The sequence below is a fragment of the Hyla sarda genome, chromosome 4, assembly GCF_029499605.1.
Source record: "Hyla sarda isolate aHylSar1 chromosome 4, aHylSar1.hap1, whole genome shotgun sequence".
Classification (NCBI taxonomy): domain Eukaryota; kingdom Metazoa; phylum Chordata; class Amphibia; order Anura; family Hylidae; genus Hyla; species Hyla sarda.
This window is the reverse complement of record NC_079192.1, coordinates 95,738,996-95,753,572: the sequence shown is the minus strand read 5'-3', so window position 1 is coordinate 95,753,572 and position 14,577 is coordinate 95,738,996. Positions and strand designations below refer to the sequence as shown.

Here is a 14,577-nt window from a genome sequence, read left to right as displayed (position 1 = left end):
AGACATTTGTTGACTTAATTTCCTTGTACATATCACTACAAAAGCTGTCACCTCCATGATCAAATGTGTCTAAAACTCATACGCTTTGTGTCAGCGGGCTGAGGTTTGGACGCATGGCTGTGAAATGTTTCTTATCACATTGTCTCACTTAATATAGTTTACAACTGCGCTTCATCAGCAAATGGAGAACAGTATGCTTGTGCCAGTGTGGGAGCAGTAGACATGGCTTGTATGAGGTCTGGAGATGGAGCATGCCGCTGCTATCTGTGGCAGGCCGAACACACAGTATCAATCAGTGACAAGTGTTTTGTGTCTTTTCTCCGTAGGTCATCCCATTAGACATTACTGTGGAGCTACAGAGACAGATTATGTCAGAGCTGGAGATTCTGTACAAGGTACGTGCGCTTGGTGTCTATGTTTTGGGAATTGTTGTCACAAAACAACGCAAAGCTGACAACGCTATTCTTCTCTTGTTTACAGTGCGACTCTCCATACATAATCGGGTTTTATGGGGCATTTTTTGCAGAGAATCGAATTTCTATCTGTACAGAATTTATGGATGGTGAGTGCAGATCAGTATTAATCTGATATGTGAGAATCCCAGAACTTTTTGCTGTTCTACTGGCAAGTAATGCAATAAAAATGATGGTGCTTCTCCAAATGTATTTGTACTAAATCGAATTATTATGACAATTAATGGTAGAGAGAAGCCTCCTCCTCCTCTTTTATGTCCTTAACTTCTGTGCCAATTGGACCTTGAAGACTGGAATAGTTGGTAGTAATGATAGTTTATTATTTTTTTTTTTTTTACAAATGACTGTGGGAACTCAGAAATGTCAAAAGATGAGATCACAATAGATCCCAGTCCTGATACCCACTGCGATCACATGTTACAGCCAGGTGAAGTGCACAACAGTGCGTTCTTATAGTTCCCAGCTGTCACTTGTCGTGTGCTAATAACTCAATATTTTTTATGACCATAATTCATAGTTAATTAAGAAAAAAAAATGTTAAATTATCAAAAATGTCCAAACTGTGACCTGGTGAATTGTAGACAAAGCCAATCAATACAATTCACATCTGAGTCAGACTATTTCCTCAGATATCAACAAGTTTTTTTTATGACAGGATGATATTAAAGGGGGTTCTCTGCTGCTCAGCATTTGGAACAAACTTCCGAACGCTAATGCCGGCACCGGGAGCTCATGACTTTATAGCCCCACCCCCTCATGATGTCACGCCCCACCTCCTCATGATGTCATGCCATAGACTTGCATTGAGGGGGCGGGGCATGACATCATGAGGCGATGGGGCTATAACGTCACGAGCTCCCGGCTCAAGCGTTCAGAACAGTTCGGAACACAGGTATTATAAAAGTCTGAAGATTTATTGGTTATAAGGTCATAAACATTAATGAGTAACACACACAATGATATATGCAAATGAACATCAATTAGATATGTTAGTAAACATTACAAGCTAGTTAATTGACTACATAACAGTAGAACAATACATGTGAGTAGTGAGCAACTATGTTACAATAAAACAAGCTACTAGGTCAGGATATCATACAAGAAATAGGTTACATCACTCTGTCCAAAGGAAACATCAAGATATCAAGATGGGCAATATCTAATTATAGAAATATCAATATGGAATGTTAAATACACTCCCTGCCCCCTTCTAGCCACTAATCATCACATGATTCCAAGAATGGTCAAATCCATCTAAGGATATAAATATGGAAGAACTTTGATATGCTTCCACCCCATTCTAGACTATTTTCTATACATGACCTTGGTAAGATTATTAAGACAATTAAATAGCAAAGATATATGATCTATGATACATTTTAGAAGGAAGAACTTGAATCAAGTTTCCTGTGTGGGAAACAGTAATTTAATGCTTTGGTATTAAATGCAGGTAGAATGAAGTCTCATAATATCCTAAAACTATAATCTCAATATGGAGATAATTTTTATTTTTTATTTTATTAATTTATTCCCCAATCTTAATGATATAATTCCATCCACATTATCCAAATTAGTCTTAATTAAATGGAATACCATTTTTTTTGTCTCTTACCAAGTCTATGTAAGAATCTGCTTCAATTTCCAGGAAAGCTGGATGGTCCATCATCGCATCGTCATGGGTAGCCATAATCTGTATTGTGTGATCAATCCAGCTTGCTGGGATCTACAATATCATGGCTTTCATGGCTTCCATCTTGTGGACCTCTTTCAGTGGCAGACTTCTTTGTCTTTGTCTGTCTAAGTCTTTTCCCTGGGTCTGTTCTTTGGTCTCCCCCTTTCCTAAGTTTTCTTTGTCTCCTGAATATGGTTTATTACCATGTCCTAATCAGTTAGGCACACCCTCCTAAATTGGAGTTTCCAAAGGAATGTAGGTTGGGGGTGTACATATGGTAATGACTATGACATCACTATAATACCCAGAATGCATGTCTGGTTGGTGTAATGACAACTACCCTTAAGCTAGGGGGTGCTATTGCATAGACAATTAGCATCATTACCATTAAGAGTTAACTGTCCAAAGCTGGTTTCGAACCCACATTCCACACATAACATATGGAGCCCTATATATGAAGTATAGGGAATTAACTTTGACATATATAAGTAATCAACTATGGTGGATCCCCAGACATCTTGGGGCCTAATCGAACATATTCCCAGCTATAAATGTATTGGAGAGATAACAATACAATGGAGGAGATTTTTCAAAACCTGTGCAGATGAAAAGTTGCCCAGTTACCTATAGCAACCAATCAGATCGCTTCTTTCATTTTTAACCCCTTAAGGACTGAGCCCTTTTTCACCTTAAGGACTCGGCCATTTTTTGCAAATCTGACCACTGTCACTTTAAACATTAATAACTCTGGAATGCTTTTAGTTATCATTCTGATTCCGAGATAGTTTTTTCGTGACATATTCTACTTTAACGTAGTGGTAAAATTTTTTGGTAACTTGCATCCTTTCTTGGTGAAAAATCCCAAAATTTGATGAAAAATTTGAAAATTTTGCATTTTTCTAACTTTGAAGCTCTCTGCTTGTAAGGAAAATGGATATTCCAAATAATTTTTTTTTTTATTCACATATACAATATGTCTACTTTATATTTGCATCATAAAATTGATGAGTTTTTACTTTTGGAAGACACCAGAGGGCTTCAAAGTTCCGCAGCAATTTTCCAATTTTTCACAAAATTTTGAAACTCTCTTTTTTTCAGGGACCAGTTCAGGTTTGAAGTGGATTTGAAGGGTCTTCATATTAGAAATACCCCATAAATGACCCCATTATAAAAACTGCACCCCCGAAAGTATTCAAAATGACATTCAGTAAGCGTTTTAACCCTTTACGGGTTTCACAGGAATAGCAGCAAAGTGAAGGAGAAAATTCACAATCTTCATTTTTTACACTCGCATGTTCTTGTAGACCCAATTTTTGAATTTTTGCAAGGGGTAAAAAGGAGAAAATGTTTACTTGTATTTGAAACCCAATTTCTCTCGAGTAAGGACATACCTCATATGTTTATGTAAAGGGTTCGGCGGGCGCAGTAGAGGGCTCAGAAGGGAAGGAGCGTCAAATGGTTTTTGGGGGGCATGTCACCTTTAGGAAGCCCCTATGGTGCCAGAACAGCAAAAACCCCCACATGGCATACCATTTTGGAAACTAGACCCCTCGGGGAACGTAACAAGGGGTAATGTGAACCTTAATACCCCACAGGTGATTCACGACTTTTGCATATGTAAAAAAAAAAAAATTTTTTTTTACCTAAAATGCTTGGTTTCCCTAAAGTTTTACATTTTTAAAAAGGGTAATAGCAGAAAATACCCCCCAAAATTTGAAGCCCAATTTCTCCCGATTCAGAAAACACCCCATATGGGGGTGAAAAATGCTCTGCTGGCGCACTACAGGTCTCAGAAGAGAAGGAGTCACATTTGGCTTTTTTGAAGGAAATTTTGCTCTGGGGGCATGCCGCATTTAGGAAGCCCCTATGGTGCCAGGACAGCAAAAAAAAAACACATGGCATACCATTTTGGAAACTAGACCCCTCGGGGAACGTAACAAGGGGTAAAGTGAACCTTAATACCCTACAGGTGTTTCACGACTTTTGCATATGTAAAAAAAAATAAAAAAATTTACCTAAAATGCTTGGTTTCCCAAAAAATTTACATTTATACAAAGGGTTAAAGCAGAAAATACCCCCCAAAATTTGAAGCCCAATTTCTCCCGATTCAGAAAACACCCCATATGGGGGGTGAAAAGTGCTCTGCTGGCGCACTACAGGTCTCAGAAGAGAAGGAGTCACATTTGGCTTTTTTGAAGGAAATTTTGCTCTGGGGGCATGCCGCATTTAGGAAGCCCCTATGGTGCCAGGACCGCAAAAAAAGCCCACATGGCATACCATTTTGGAAACTAGAGCCCTCGGGGAATGTAACAAGGGGTTAAGTGAACCTTAATACCCCACAGGCGTTTCACGACTATTGCATATGTAAAAAAAATTAAAAAAATTTACCTAAAATGCTTCTTTTCCCAAAAACTTTACATTTTTAAAAAGGTTAAAAGCAGAAAATACCCCCCAAAATTTGAAGCCCAATTTCTCCCGAGTACGGCGATACCCCATATGTGACCCTTAACTGTTGCCTTGAAATACGACAGGGCTCCAAAGTGAGAGCGCCATGCGCATTTGAGGCCTAAATTAGGGATTGCATAGTGGTGGACATAGGGGTATTCTACGCCAGTGATTCCCAAACAGGGTGCCTCCAGCTGTTGCAAAACTCCCAGCATGCCTGGACAGTCAACGGCTGTCCGACAATACTGGGAGTTGTTGTTTTGCAACAGCTGGAGGCTCCGTTTTGGAAACCGTGACGTACCAGACGTTTTTCATTTTTATTGGGGAGGGAAGGGGGGCTGTGTAGGGGTATGTGTATATGTAGTGTTTTTTACTTTTTATTTTATCTTTTGTGTTAGTGTAGTGTAGTGTTTTTAGGGTACAGTCGCACGGGCGGGGGTTCACAGTAGTTTGTCGCTGGCAGTTTGAGCTGTTGCAGAAAATTTGCTGCAGCTCAAACTTGCAGCCCGATACTTACTGTAAGCCTCCGCCCATGTGAGTGTACCCTGTACATTCACATTGGGGGGGACATCCAGCTGTTGCAAAACTACAACTCCCAGCATGCGCTGACAGACTGTACATGCTGAGAGTTTTAGTTTTGCAACAGCTGTAGGCACACTGGTTATGTATCACGGAATTTGTGACCTTACTCAGTGTTTCAAAACCAGTGTGCCTCCAGCTGTTGCAAAACTACAACTCCCAGCATGTACGGTGCATGGTGTAAGGTGACTGCTGGGAGTTGTAGTTTGCAACAGCTGGAGGCACACCGGTAGTGAAACACTGAGTTAGGTAAAAAAAAAAACTGTAAGTTTCACAACCAGTGTGCCTTCAGCTGTTGCAAAACTACAACTCTCAGCAGTCACCGACAGCCAACGGGCATGCTGGGAGTTGTAGTTATGCAACTAGCAGATGCACCACTACAACTCCCAGCATGCACTTTAGCTGTTTGTGCAAGCTGGGAGTTGTAGTTATACAACAGCTGAAGGTACACTTTTCCATAGAAAAAATGTGCCTCCAGCTGTTGCAAAACCATAAGTCCCAGCATGCCCATAAGGGAATGCTGGGAGTTGTGGTGGTCTGCCTCCTGCTGTTGCATAACTACAGCTCCCAGCATGCCCTTTTTGCATGCTGGGAGCTGTTGCTAAGCAACAGCAGGAGGCTGTAACTCACCTCCTGCTGCTGCTTCATCACAGGACTGTCCCTCGCCGCCGCCGTCGCTCCTGGGGCCCCGGTCCCAACATGGACGCCGGGGATCGGGGTCCCCAGCACCCGGGGTCGTCTTCCCGCACCCGCTCACGCCCTCCGGAAGAGGGGCGGAGCGGGTGCGGGAGTGACACCCACAGCAGGCGCCCTGATTGGTCGGCCGGTAATCCGGCCGACGAATCAGGGCGATCGTGAGGTGGCACCAGTGCCACCTCACCCCTGCAGGCTCTGGCTGTTCGGGGCCGTCAGAGACGGCCCCGAACAGCCAGTAATTCCGGGTCACCGGGTCACTGGAGACCCGATTGACCCGGAATCGCCGCAGATCGCTGGACTGAATTGTCCAGCGATCTGTGGCGATCGCCGACATGGGGGGGCATAATGACCCCCCTGGGCGATATGCCGGGATGCCTGCTGAACGATTTCAGCAGGCATCCGGCTCCGGTCCCCAACCGGCTAGCGGTGGGGACCGGAATTCCCACGGGCGTATGGATACGCCCTGCGTCCTTAAGGACTCGGGATGCAGGGCGTATCCATACGCCCTGCGTCCTTAAGAGGTTAAAATGGCATGTGCAAAATGAAAGAAGCGATCTGATTGGTTTCTATGGGCAACTAGTCAATTTTTCCTCTGCCCAGGTTTTTATAAATCTCCCCCAATGTCTCTTTAACACAGATGTGTGTATGTTTCTCTGTCCAGTCAATTGTGTAATTGTTAGTCACAATAACATTCACAAAACTGGCTAACTAGCCCTCTCATCTGTTTTATATAAACAGCCATAGATATCTAAGGAGACCAGAAGTATTCTTCTCCCAGACTGGAACTTTAGAGAAGAACTTAGAATTTTAGCCTACTTAGAATATATACAGAATGGTGGACAAAATGTCCGACATCATGCTATTATGCTAGTAAACATAGTGATTCATTTTTGGGGCCTACTATAAGTATGACACACTAAAACCTGATTTATTCACCATTAGCTCTAAAGCAGTAAATGAGTAAGATTTGGAGGCCATCTGGAAGTGGAGAGTGCTGTTGCGCACTTTATTGGCCTATACCTTGTGATTGCAGCTGGTCTCAACAGTCTGGACAACATATCAAAACTTGTCACAAATGACAGTGATGAGGACAGCAAAAGAAACAACCTCTTTATGGTGTTAAAACAGTATGATAAAGAAACTCCCTGTTCTAGTGTTATCATTCAAAGTGAATAGATCATTCATTTAAGCTGTGACATCAAATCAAAGAGGGCAGAGCTGCTGTTCCTCCTCCCCTCTATCTTCCTGTCAGCACAGGTGAAACCAGTGGTGTGAAGGAAGGAGCTGTTTTTACTGCTCATTAGATTTATGACCTATTAGATAAGGCAGCAGGAAGACATTTTCAGTCACAGTAGTTTCTGTCAGAATGGGCTCCTTGCTGCCTTATCCAGTCATAAATCTAATAAGCAGTAATACCAGCTCCCCACTTCACCTCACTTCCTCCATGCTGACAGGAGGGGAGAAGAGAAGGGAGCTATTCTTACAGGAAATAACTATAGCTTATATGAAGAAAGCCATGACTGAAATGAATGATTTGTTCACTTTGGATAATAACACTATATTAGTAATTTGCTTTATTATACTTTTGGTACCATACACAGGTTGTTTCCCTCGCAGGACAACCCCTTTAAGGTTGCTGTACATAAACATGCTTTCCAAGACAGCTCTCTCTCTGACTCCCCATGTACCGGTATGCTTAGTTTGGCTGAACATTTAGAAAGCCTTTAAAAATCCACTTATGGGAAAAATGCTATCTAATCTCTTAGCATCAAGAAGTATAAAGTTAGGGTGCATTCACAACATGGTTTGTCAATTCGGGGACCCGGCCCGCATCTTAGTCACTTTTGCCCTGTATCCGGTTTTGTGACCGGACCTCAAATTTTTGCCCCATATCCGGTTTTGTGATCGGACAAACCGTGGTGTGAACGCACCCTTATGCTAAAAATTTCTCTTTCTGCTCCATAACAAAATTGCAATAGATTAGATAGCATATTTATGGTGACAGGTTCCCTATGAATAATAGTCGCATTCCAAATATTCAGTATTGTCACAACTGTAACACACTAGATTTCTAGCATCATGATATGATGAAGATGCATCAAAACTGTAGCAGAATTGTATTTTTTTTAAATTTTGGCTGCACTCTTCATAATAGTTTATTGAAATTGTGAAATGCCCAGCTACTTCCATAGCTCCTACTAACTACAGTGACTATAACGGTGTGGCCACCCATCTTCTTTGGAGTGTTATCTGTCTCCTAACAAATGAGGATTTCACCTCTGGGACCCCCACCATCAGACATTTTTGACATATCCTTTTACTTTTTTTTTTTTTTTTTTTTTAAGCAACCCTTCATAGAATTTAAAAATGCACCTTGGACCATAAATGATTGTGCACCCCTGTTCTAAAGGAACCACAACAGTTTGTTTTAGGCGAAAAATAACTCCTTGTTATAAAATGATATAATTTTAATAGTTGGAGGAGTGGTTCCTGCATTCCACTTCTGTTTAGCACAGTGTTTCAAAACAAGGGTGCCTCCAGCTGTTGCAAAACTACAACTCCCAGCATGCCCAGACAGCCTTTAGCTGTCCGGCCATCCTGGGAGTTAGAGATTTGCAACAGCCGGAGGCACTCTGGTTGGGAAACACTGGTCTAGCAGTTGCATTATAACCTAAAGTAGGCATTACGACTTCCGGTTCCGGCGCGGCCTGATGTAGACGGCGCGCGCTTGTGCTCCTCCACCCCCGACTCCTACCAGCTAAGTACCGCTGCACTAACGGGCTTCAGAAGTCCCCGAACACCACCCGACACCTCTGCCAGACCGAGGGAATGGACAGGTACCTCCAACGTGGCGGCTCCTCCGGTCCATCGCAGCTCGCGCCTCCCCAGCACACGCCACAAAGCACACCTGTCATGGCGGCGGCAGCGGGACAGAAGCTGCGACCCGCTTCGGGAGTCCCCACACTGCCACCAATGAATGATACCCGCGTGGGGACGCCGGGGACTGACGGGGCGACACCGCATGGCGGCTCCCAACAACCGGCACCACCTGCAGTCCCAGAAATGGCGCAGCCCGACTCTGCAGTAATGGCGGCGGCCGCATCGGGGGTGACATCACGGCCACCACGAACGGAGGGGCAATTGAACTCTGAGGTAACCGCAATGGAAGTCAGCCTGCCAGCTGACCCACACTTGGGACCACACACTGCCACCGTGGGCCCCTCACTCCCCGGGATTACTATTGCAACCCCTCAACTTTCCTCAGGGCCGGCCTTTTCCATAGACTACCAGCACCTGGCGAATGAAATGGCGTTGCGTATTACCCCAACTGTACGAAATATAGTGGAGGAGGTCCTAAAAGCAACTCTCCAAAACCTAAAACTAGAAGTACAGGAACATACTGGCCGCCTGTCAGAATTGGAGCACAGAACCTCCCAATTGGAGGATACCGACACGGCTGCAGCTAAATGCCTACATGACATGGAATTAGAGATGACCCGCATTGGCGAGAAAATGGAAGACCTAGAAAATCGCTCTAGGCGCAATAATTTACGTATAGTGGGGGTTAAGGAGACAGTAGCACCTCTTGACCTGCAACGCTTTTGTGAGCGAGATCTTCCTAAGTCGCTTGGCCTGTCTCATCCCTGCAGGGTGGAACGAGCCCACAGAATTGGCCCATCTTCACACCCCCAGCCTAACCGACCATCTTCCACTCTGGAGGCCCGCCCCCGTCAAGTCATTCTGCGACTACTGGACTACAACGACAAAGTTGATATTCTGAGGGCGTACTGCCGTCTGACACAACCCCTGGAACTTCATGGAATGCGCCTGTTGATTTTTGAGGACTTCTCGGTAGAAGTGGCGAAACGAAGGAGGGCCTTCAGCACTGTTTGCACTAAGCTATTTCAGGCGAAATACAGATTCCAACTGCAGTATCCAGCCACCCTGAGGGTGTTCCATCCTGACGGCTCTACTACCACTTTCAAGACTCCAGAGGAAGCATCTTCATCAATAGACCAGCTGCTGTCCTCTTCCTCCACGTCATCTTCCCGTCCACCGGCTCGGACACCCACTCGTCGTTCAAGGTCACCAAGGAGGAATCATCGTTCCCGCTCAGCACCTAGAGAATCGCAATTCTCCGCAAGCCAAAGACACCGACGTAGACGTCATCGCTCTCCAGGTCGTGGCTATGACAGCGACAGGCGATCTTCACCTGACTGACCACAGCTGTTCCTTGTTCCTTGTTCCTGATGACTTCACCTTCTTGCCTTTGAGCCTTCTGCTGGGACTACGGGAATGATGAACCGGACGTCCAGGTTTTCTCTTTATTTTTATCTTCCTCGCCTGTATGGCGCTGTTATACAGAAGGTTTCCAGTGTTGCCATATTCCAACCCGGCTTTGGTGCTGTAATGTTGCACGGCCGCACGGCAGGGTTGGCCTTTCACCTGCCTGACTGAGGGACTCGACCATCTTAGAAGGGGTCGGGGGGAGGGGGGGGAGCATGGGCGTCCTGAAATGTGTGATATTACTTTGATGCCTATGTCGGCCGAAAAAAGGAAGTCCATCATCCAAAAGGAAGGTGTCGCTAAATTAGCAACACTTTCTAGGATATTCTACAGGATGGTTAACTGTTATTTGCTTGTATACTGTTTTTGTTTTGTTTGTTCTTTCCCACAGCTCGGAACCTCTAGTGAAAACTACTGCCCAGTTTATTATCGGGCACCTATCCTGCCTTACAGATACTTTACACGGTATTACTTATTCAGGGTCATGTTTGGTATGCCCCCATTGCTGCTGTGCCCTTTCATATCTACTTAAACATATAATATCTGCACAGCCCTCCATGAGGGATTGTCTAGATTGTCTTGATTTACCATGCCTAACATAATATCGTGGAATGTCAAGGGTCTTCGCTCCCCCCAAAAACGAAGACTTTTTATACGATACATGAAACGATTCCACCCGGACATTGTCCTCCTCCAAGAAACCCACCTAGCTGGCTCAGATTTTTTTAGGTTGCAGCAGCAATGGGTGGGGCAGGTGTTTGGTTCTCAGGCCCAGGATGGGAAAGCAGGAGTGGTCACCTTGATCCACAAATCTTTTGCATTTGGTCTTATATCACACGACACTGATGATGAAGGCAGGGTCTCACATTTACGACTTGACCACAATGGAGAGATCTTTAGCATTTATAACATATACGGTCCCAATGGGGAAAATAAGTCCTTTTTTCACGCTCTAGCGGACAGAATTCACGACGATAACACGACGAACAAAATAGTGGGGGGCGACTTTAACACAGTCCTCGACCCCCTAGTGGACAGAAAGGGCCCGACATCTCAAGCAATCCCCATACGTAGCAGGGACTGTGTATTGCCCCCTTTCTTGGACCAATTGGGACTGCTAGATGTGTGGAGAATGTCCCACCCGGACGATAGGGAATTCACCCATTTCTCCAATGCCCACTCTTCCTGGTCTCGTATAGACTATCTACTGACATCTCCGGAACTTTACCATAAAGTTAGCTCAGTAGACATTGGAGAACTGGCGTTGTCAGACCATGCCCCTCTCTGTCTACGGCTCTTGCCCTCCTACCCCAAAGGGACAGATATTCTTTGGCGTTACCCCTCACTGCTGGCCAAGGATGATACCTTCCTCGAATTACTTAGGGGTTGGTGGTTAGAATATACCGTATATAATGGGGAACACCGCTCAGACCCAACTCTGTTCTGGGAATCGGGGAAGGCAGTATTAAGGGGAAAATTGATGGCACACGTGGCCCACCTAAAACGCACCTCTCTGAAAAATCTGAATGAAGCCAGTGCTCGACTAAGGGATGTCTATGCCACCTTCGTAGCCCACCCTACTATTCAGAACCGGGAGGAATGGAAATCGGCTAGAGCCAATTTTGAATTATGGTGGGATAGAAGGGAACGCCTAGGGAGGTCCCACTTTGAGGTAGATCTCTTTAGACACGGTAACAAATCGGGACGTCTACTGGCCCGTATAGCTAGGGGAAAGATACCCACCCCTCACATAACAGCACTTAAAGACTCCTCGGGAGTCACGCACAAAAACCCTCACTCCATCAACAAATTGCTGTCCTCCTATTATAGCTCGCTTTATGAAAACTCTCCCTCTGACCTTTCGGCAGGTGAGGCCTTCTTGAAACGGGTCCAACTTCCCACACTGACGGAAGAACAGAGGGAGATTCTTAATGCACCGGTGTCGGTGGAGGAAATACAGGGAGTTATCGGTCATCTCCATAACGGGAAGGCCCCGGGCCCTGACGGGTATTCAGGCGAATTTTATAAAGCCCTATCAGAGCAGATTGCCCCAGTCTTAAGGGATATGTTTCAGGTATTCATGTCTACGGGATCGTTACTCACAGAAGCCTCTCTTGCACACATAAAGGTTTTGCCTAAACCGGGTAAGGACCTAACTGACCCAGGCTCCTATCGTCCGATATCTCTAATTAACCAAGACATCAAGATTCTATCAAAAATTTTAGCTGACCGTCTTTCTCGATTCATGCCAGCTTTAATCGGTTCCCATCAAGTGGGCTTTATTAGGAACAGATCAGCTACCATGAATTTGAGAACGGTTATGGCGGTTCTAGATCGCCTACAGCATCAGCCCCAGAGGGGTGAAGCTCCTGCCTTGCTCACTTTGGATGCTGAAAAAGCATTCGATAATGTAAAATGGGATTGGCTGGGACTGGTGCTGGATGCGATTGGTATTCAAGGGTCATTTAGGAATTACATTTCTGGGATTTATGCAACCCCCATGGCTAGAATACACACGCCTGGTATCCTATCCACACCCTTCCCTCTCTTTAAGGGCACCAGACAGGGTTGCCCACTCTCTGGCGCTCTCCCTACTGTCGGAAAATATTTATCCTGGCATTAAGGTGGGGAAGAATGAAGTTAAATTGACAATGTTCGCAGATGATATTTTATTGTTCCTTGATGGCCCGACTGCTTCCCTAGGACGCATTCTTGAACATCTGAGAACGTTTGGGGCGTTCTCGGGTTACAAAATAAATGTGTCTAAATCGGAACTTTTACCCCTAGGTCCTTTCCGTCACCAGTGGCTTCCAGAAATATCAGGTATGGGAGTCCGCATTGCTGACTCCTCCATCACCTACCTAGGTATCAAAATAGGGAGAACACCCGACACCATATATAGTTTAAACTATACTTCCCTCTTCTCCAAGATTAAAGCTGAATTACGTAAATGGGAAAAACTCCCCCTGAACTTTATGGGGAGATGTGCACTCATTAAAATGGTTAGCTTTGCGCGTCTCCTATACCCCCTGCAAACCCTACCACTTCTGTTAAAACATACTGACGTGAAAGGCTTAAACTCAGCATTCACCAAATTTATCTGGGCGGGGATGAGGCCCAGAATCGCACTAAACAAACTGATGCTCAATAGGTCTGATGGGGGACTGAATTTTCCCAATGTAAGAGGATACAATCTATCATGTCTTTTTCGATTTGTTAATGACTGGATACATGGATCCTCTTACCATGCTCTTTACGATCTAGAGAGTGAATTGGCGGCCCCATGGAACCTAGCAGTCCTCTTACATACTACATACTCTAAACTCCCCTCCATAGTGAAACGCTCTGTACTGCTGAGGGATACGGTGGCATCTTGGAAAGAGGTCAGGAAGTTATATGGACTGCCTTACCTCTTATCCAAACATCTACCACTGGCGAAACATCCAGAGTTTCCCCCAAGACTTCCTCCTGGGGTGCTTGGCCTTTGGTCGGACGTAACCTGTCCAAAGAGGCCACAAAGAACGAACTAGACTATCTTATTGGTTCGGAACCCTGTAAATTGTCCATCTCCATGATATACACATCCCTTAGGAAAGTACTACTGAAATTTACACCCTCTTCTATTTTTTCAGCGTGGACCTCATGGGTACCAGGAGATGATATTTCGGAATGTATCTTGAATGGGTGGAATATCATCCGTAAATGTATTATCAATGAGAGATGGCGTGAAACCTACTACAAAATGGCTCACAAAGCCTTATATGGGTTTAACATACTGCCTTCCCCGGATTTCCCCGATCTTATCACGGCCTGCCCTAAATGTGCTACCCCTTTGACGAATTTGTGGCATGGAGTTTGGACGTGCCCCCATACAGAAAGATATTGGCAAATGATTATATCATATATCAGAGAGAAATGGGAAATGTCACTACCACATACACCAAGAGCCCTATTGTTTCATCAGTTTAGACCACCTGACTTGACCGACCAAGGCCCCACCAAAACACCCCAACTAGTTCACATTGTCCTCTTAGTGGCACTTAGATGTATCTTCGCAGCCTGGCTCTCCCCTTCTGTTCCCACCATCTCCATGGTCATATCGCAACTTAAACTGTTATGTGGGATAGATAGGCTTGATACTGAACGACACATGAGCACAAACACAGCAAAATATTTCGCCAAATGGCAAGATTTTATTGTTGCACACTACACATCAGCTGAAATCGAGGACATAGTTAAGCCCTTAAGCTCGACAGACTGGTACTGTCTTGGGGTTTTGAGTGATTCACTGGGGCCATTACGACTTACCTCTTGACCTTGACTTCTAGCATACTACGAGCATGGCACGCCTAATTTGAGCGAGGCGAATTAATATTGTGATACTGCCGCGCATTTCCACTTGGGTTCTCCATTAGCTGTGTGGAG

At 44.9% G+C, this 14,577-nt stretch overlaps 1 protein-coding gene across 5 annotated transcripts in view; it reads left to right on the top strand.

Annotated features, from left to right (window-relative positions):
* MAP2K5 (mitogen-activated protein kinase kinase 5) overlaps positions 1 to 14,577 on the top strand; it is a 178,019-nt gene that overhangs the window by 102,765 nt on the left and 60,677 nt on the right. For all 5 annotated transcript variants that reach the window (XM_056571648.1, XM_056571650.1, XM_056571651.1 and 2 more), the window contains 2 exons: positions 327 to 395; positions 481 to 562. In XM_056571648.1, coding sequence (XP_056427623.1) covers positions 327 to 395; positions 481 to 562 — 151 coding nt within the window. The remainder of the gene's footprint in view (positions 1 to 326; positions 396 to 480; positions 563 to 14,577) is intronic.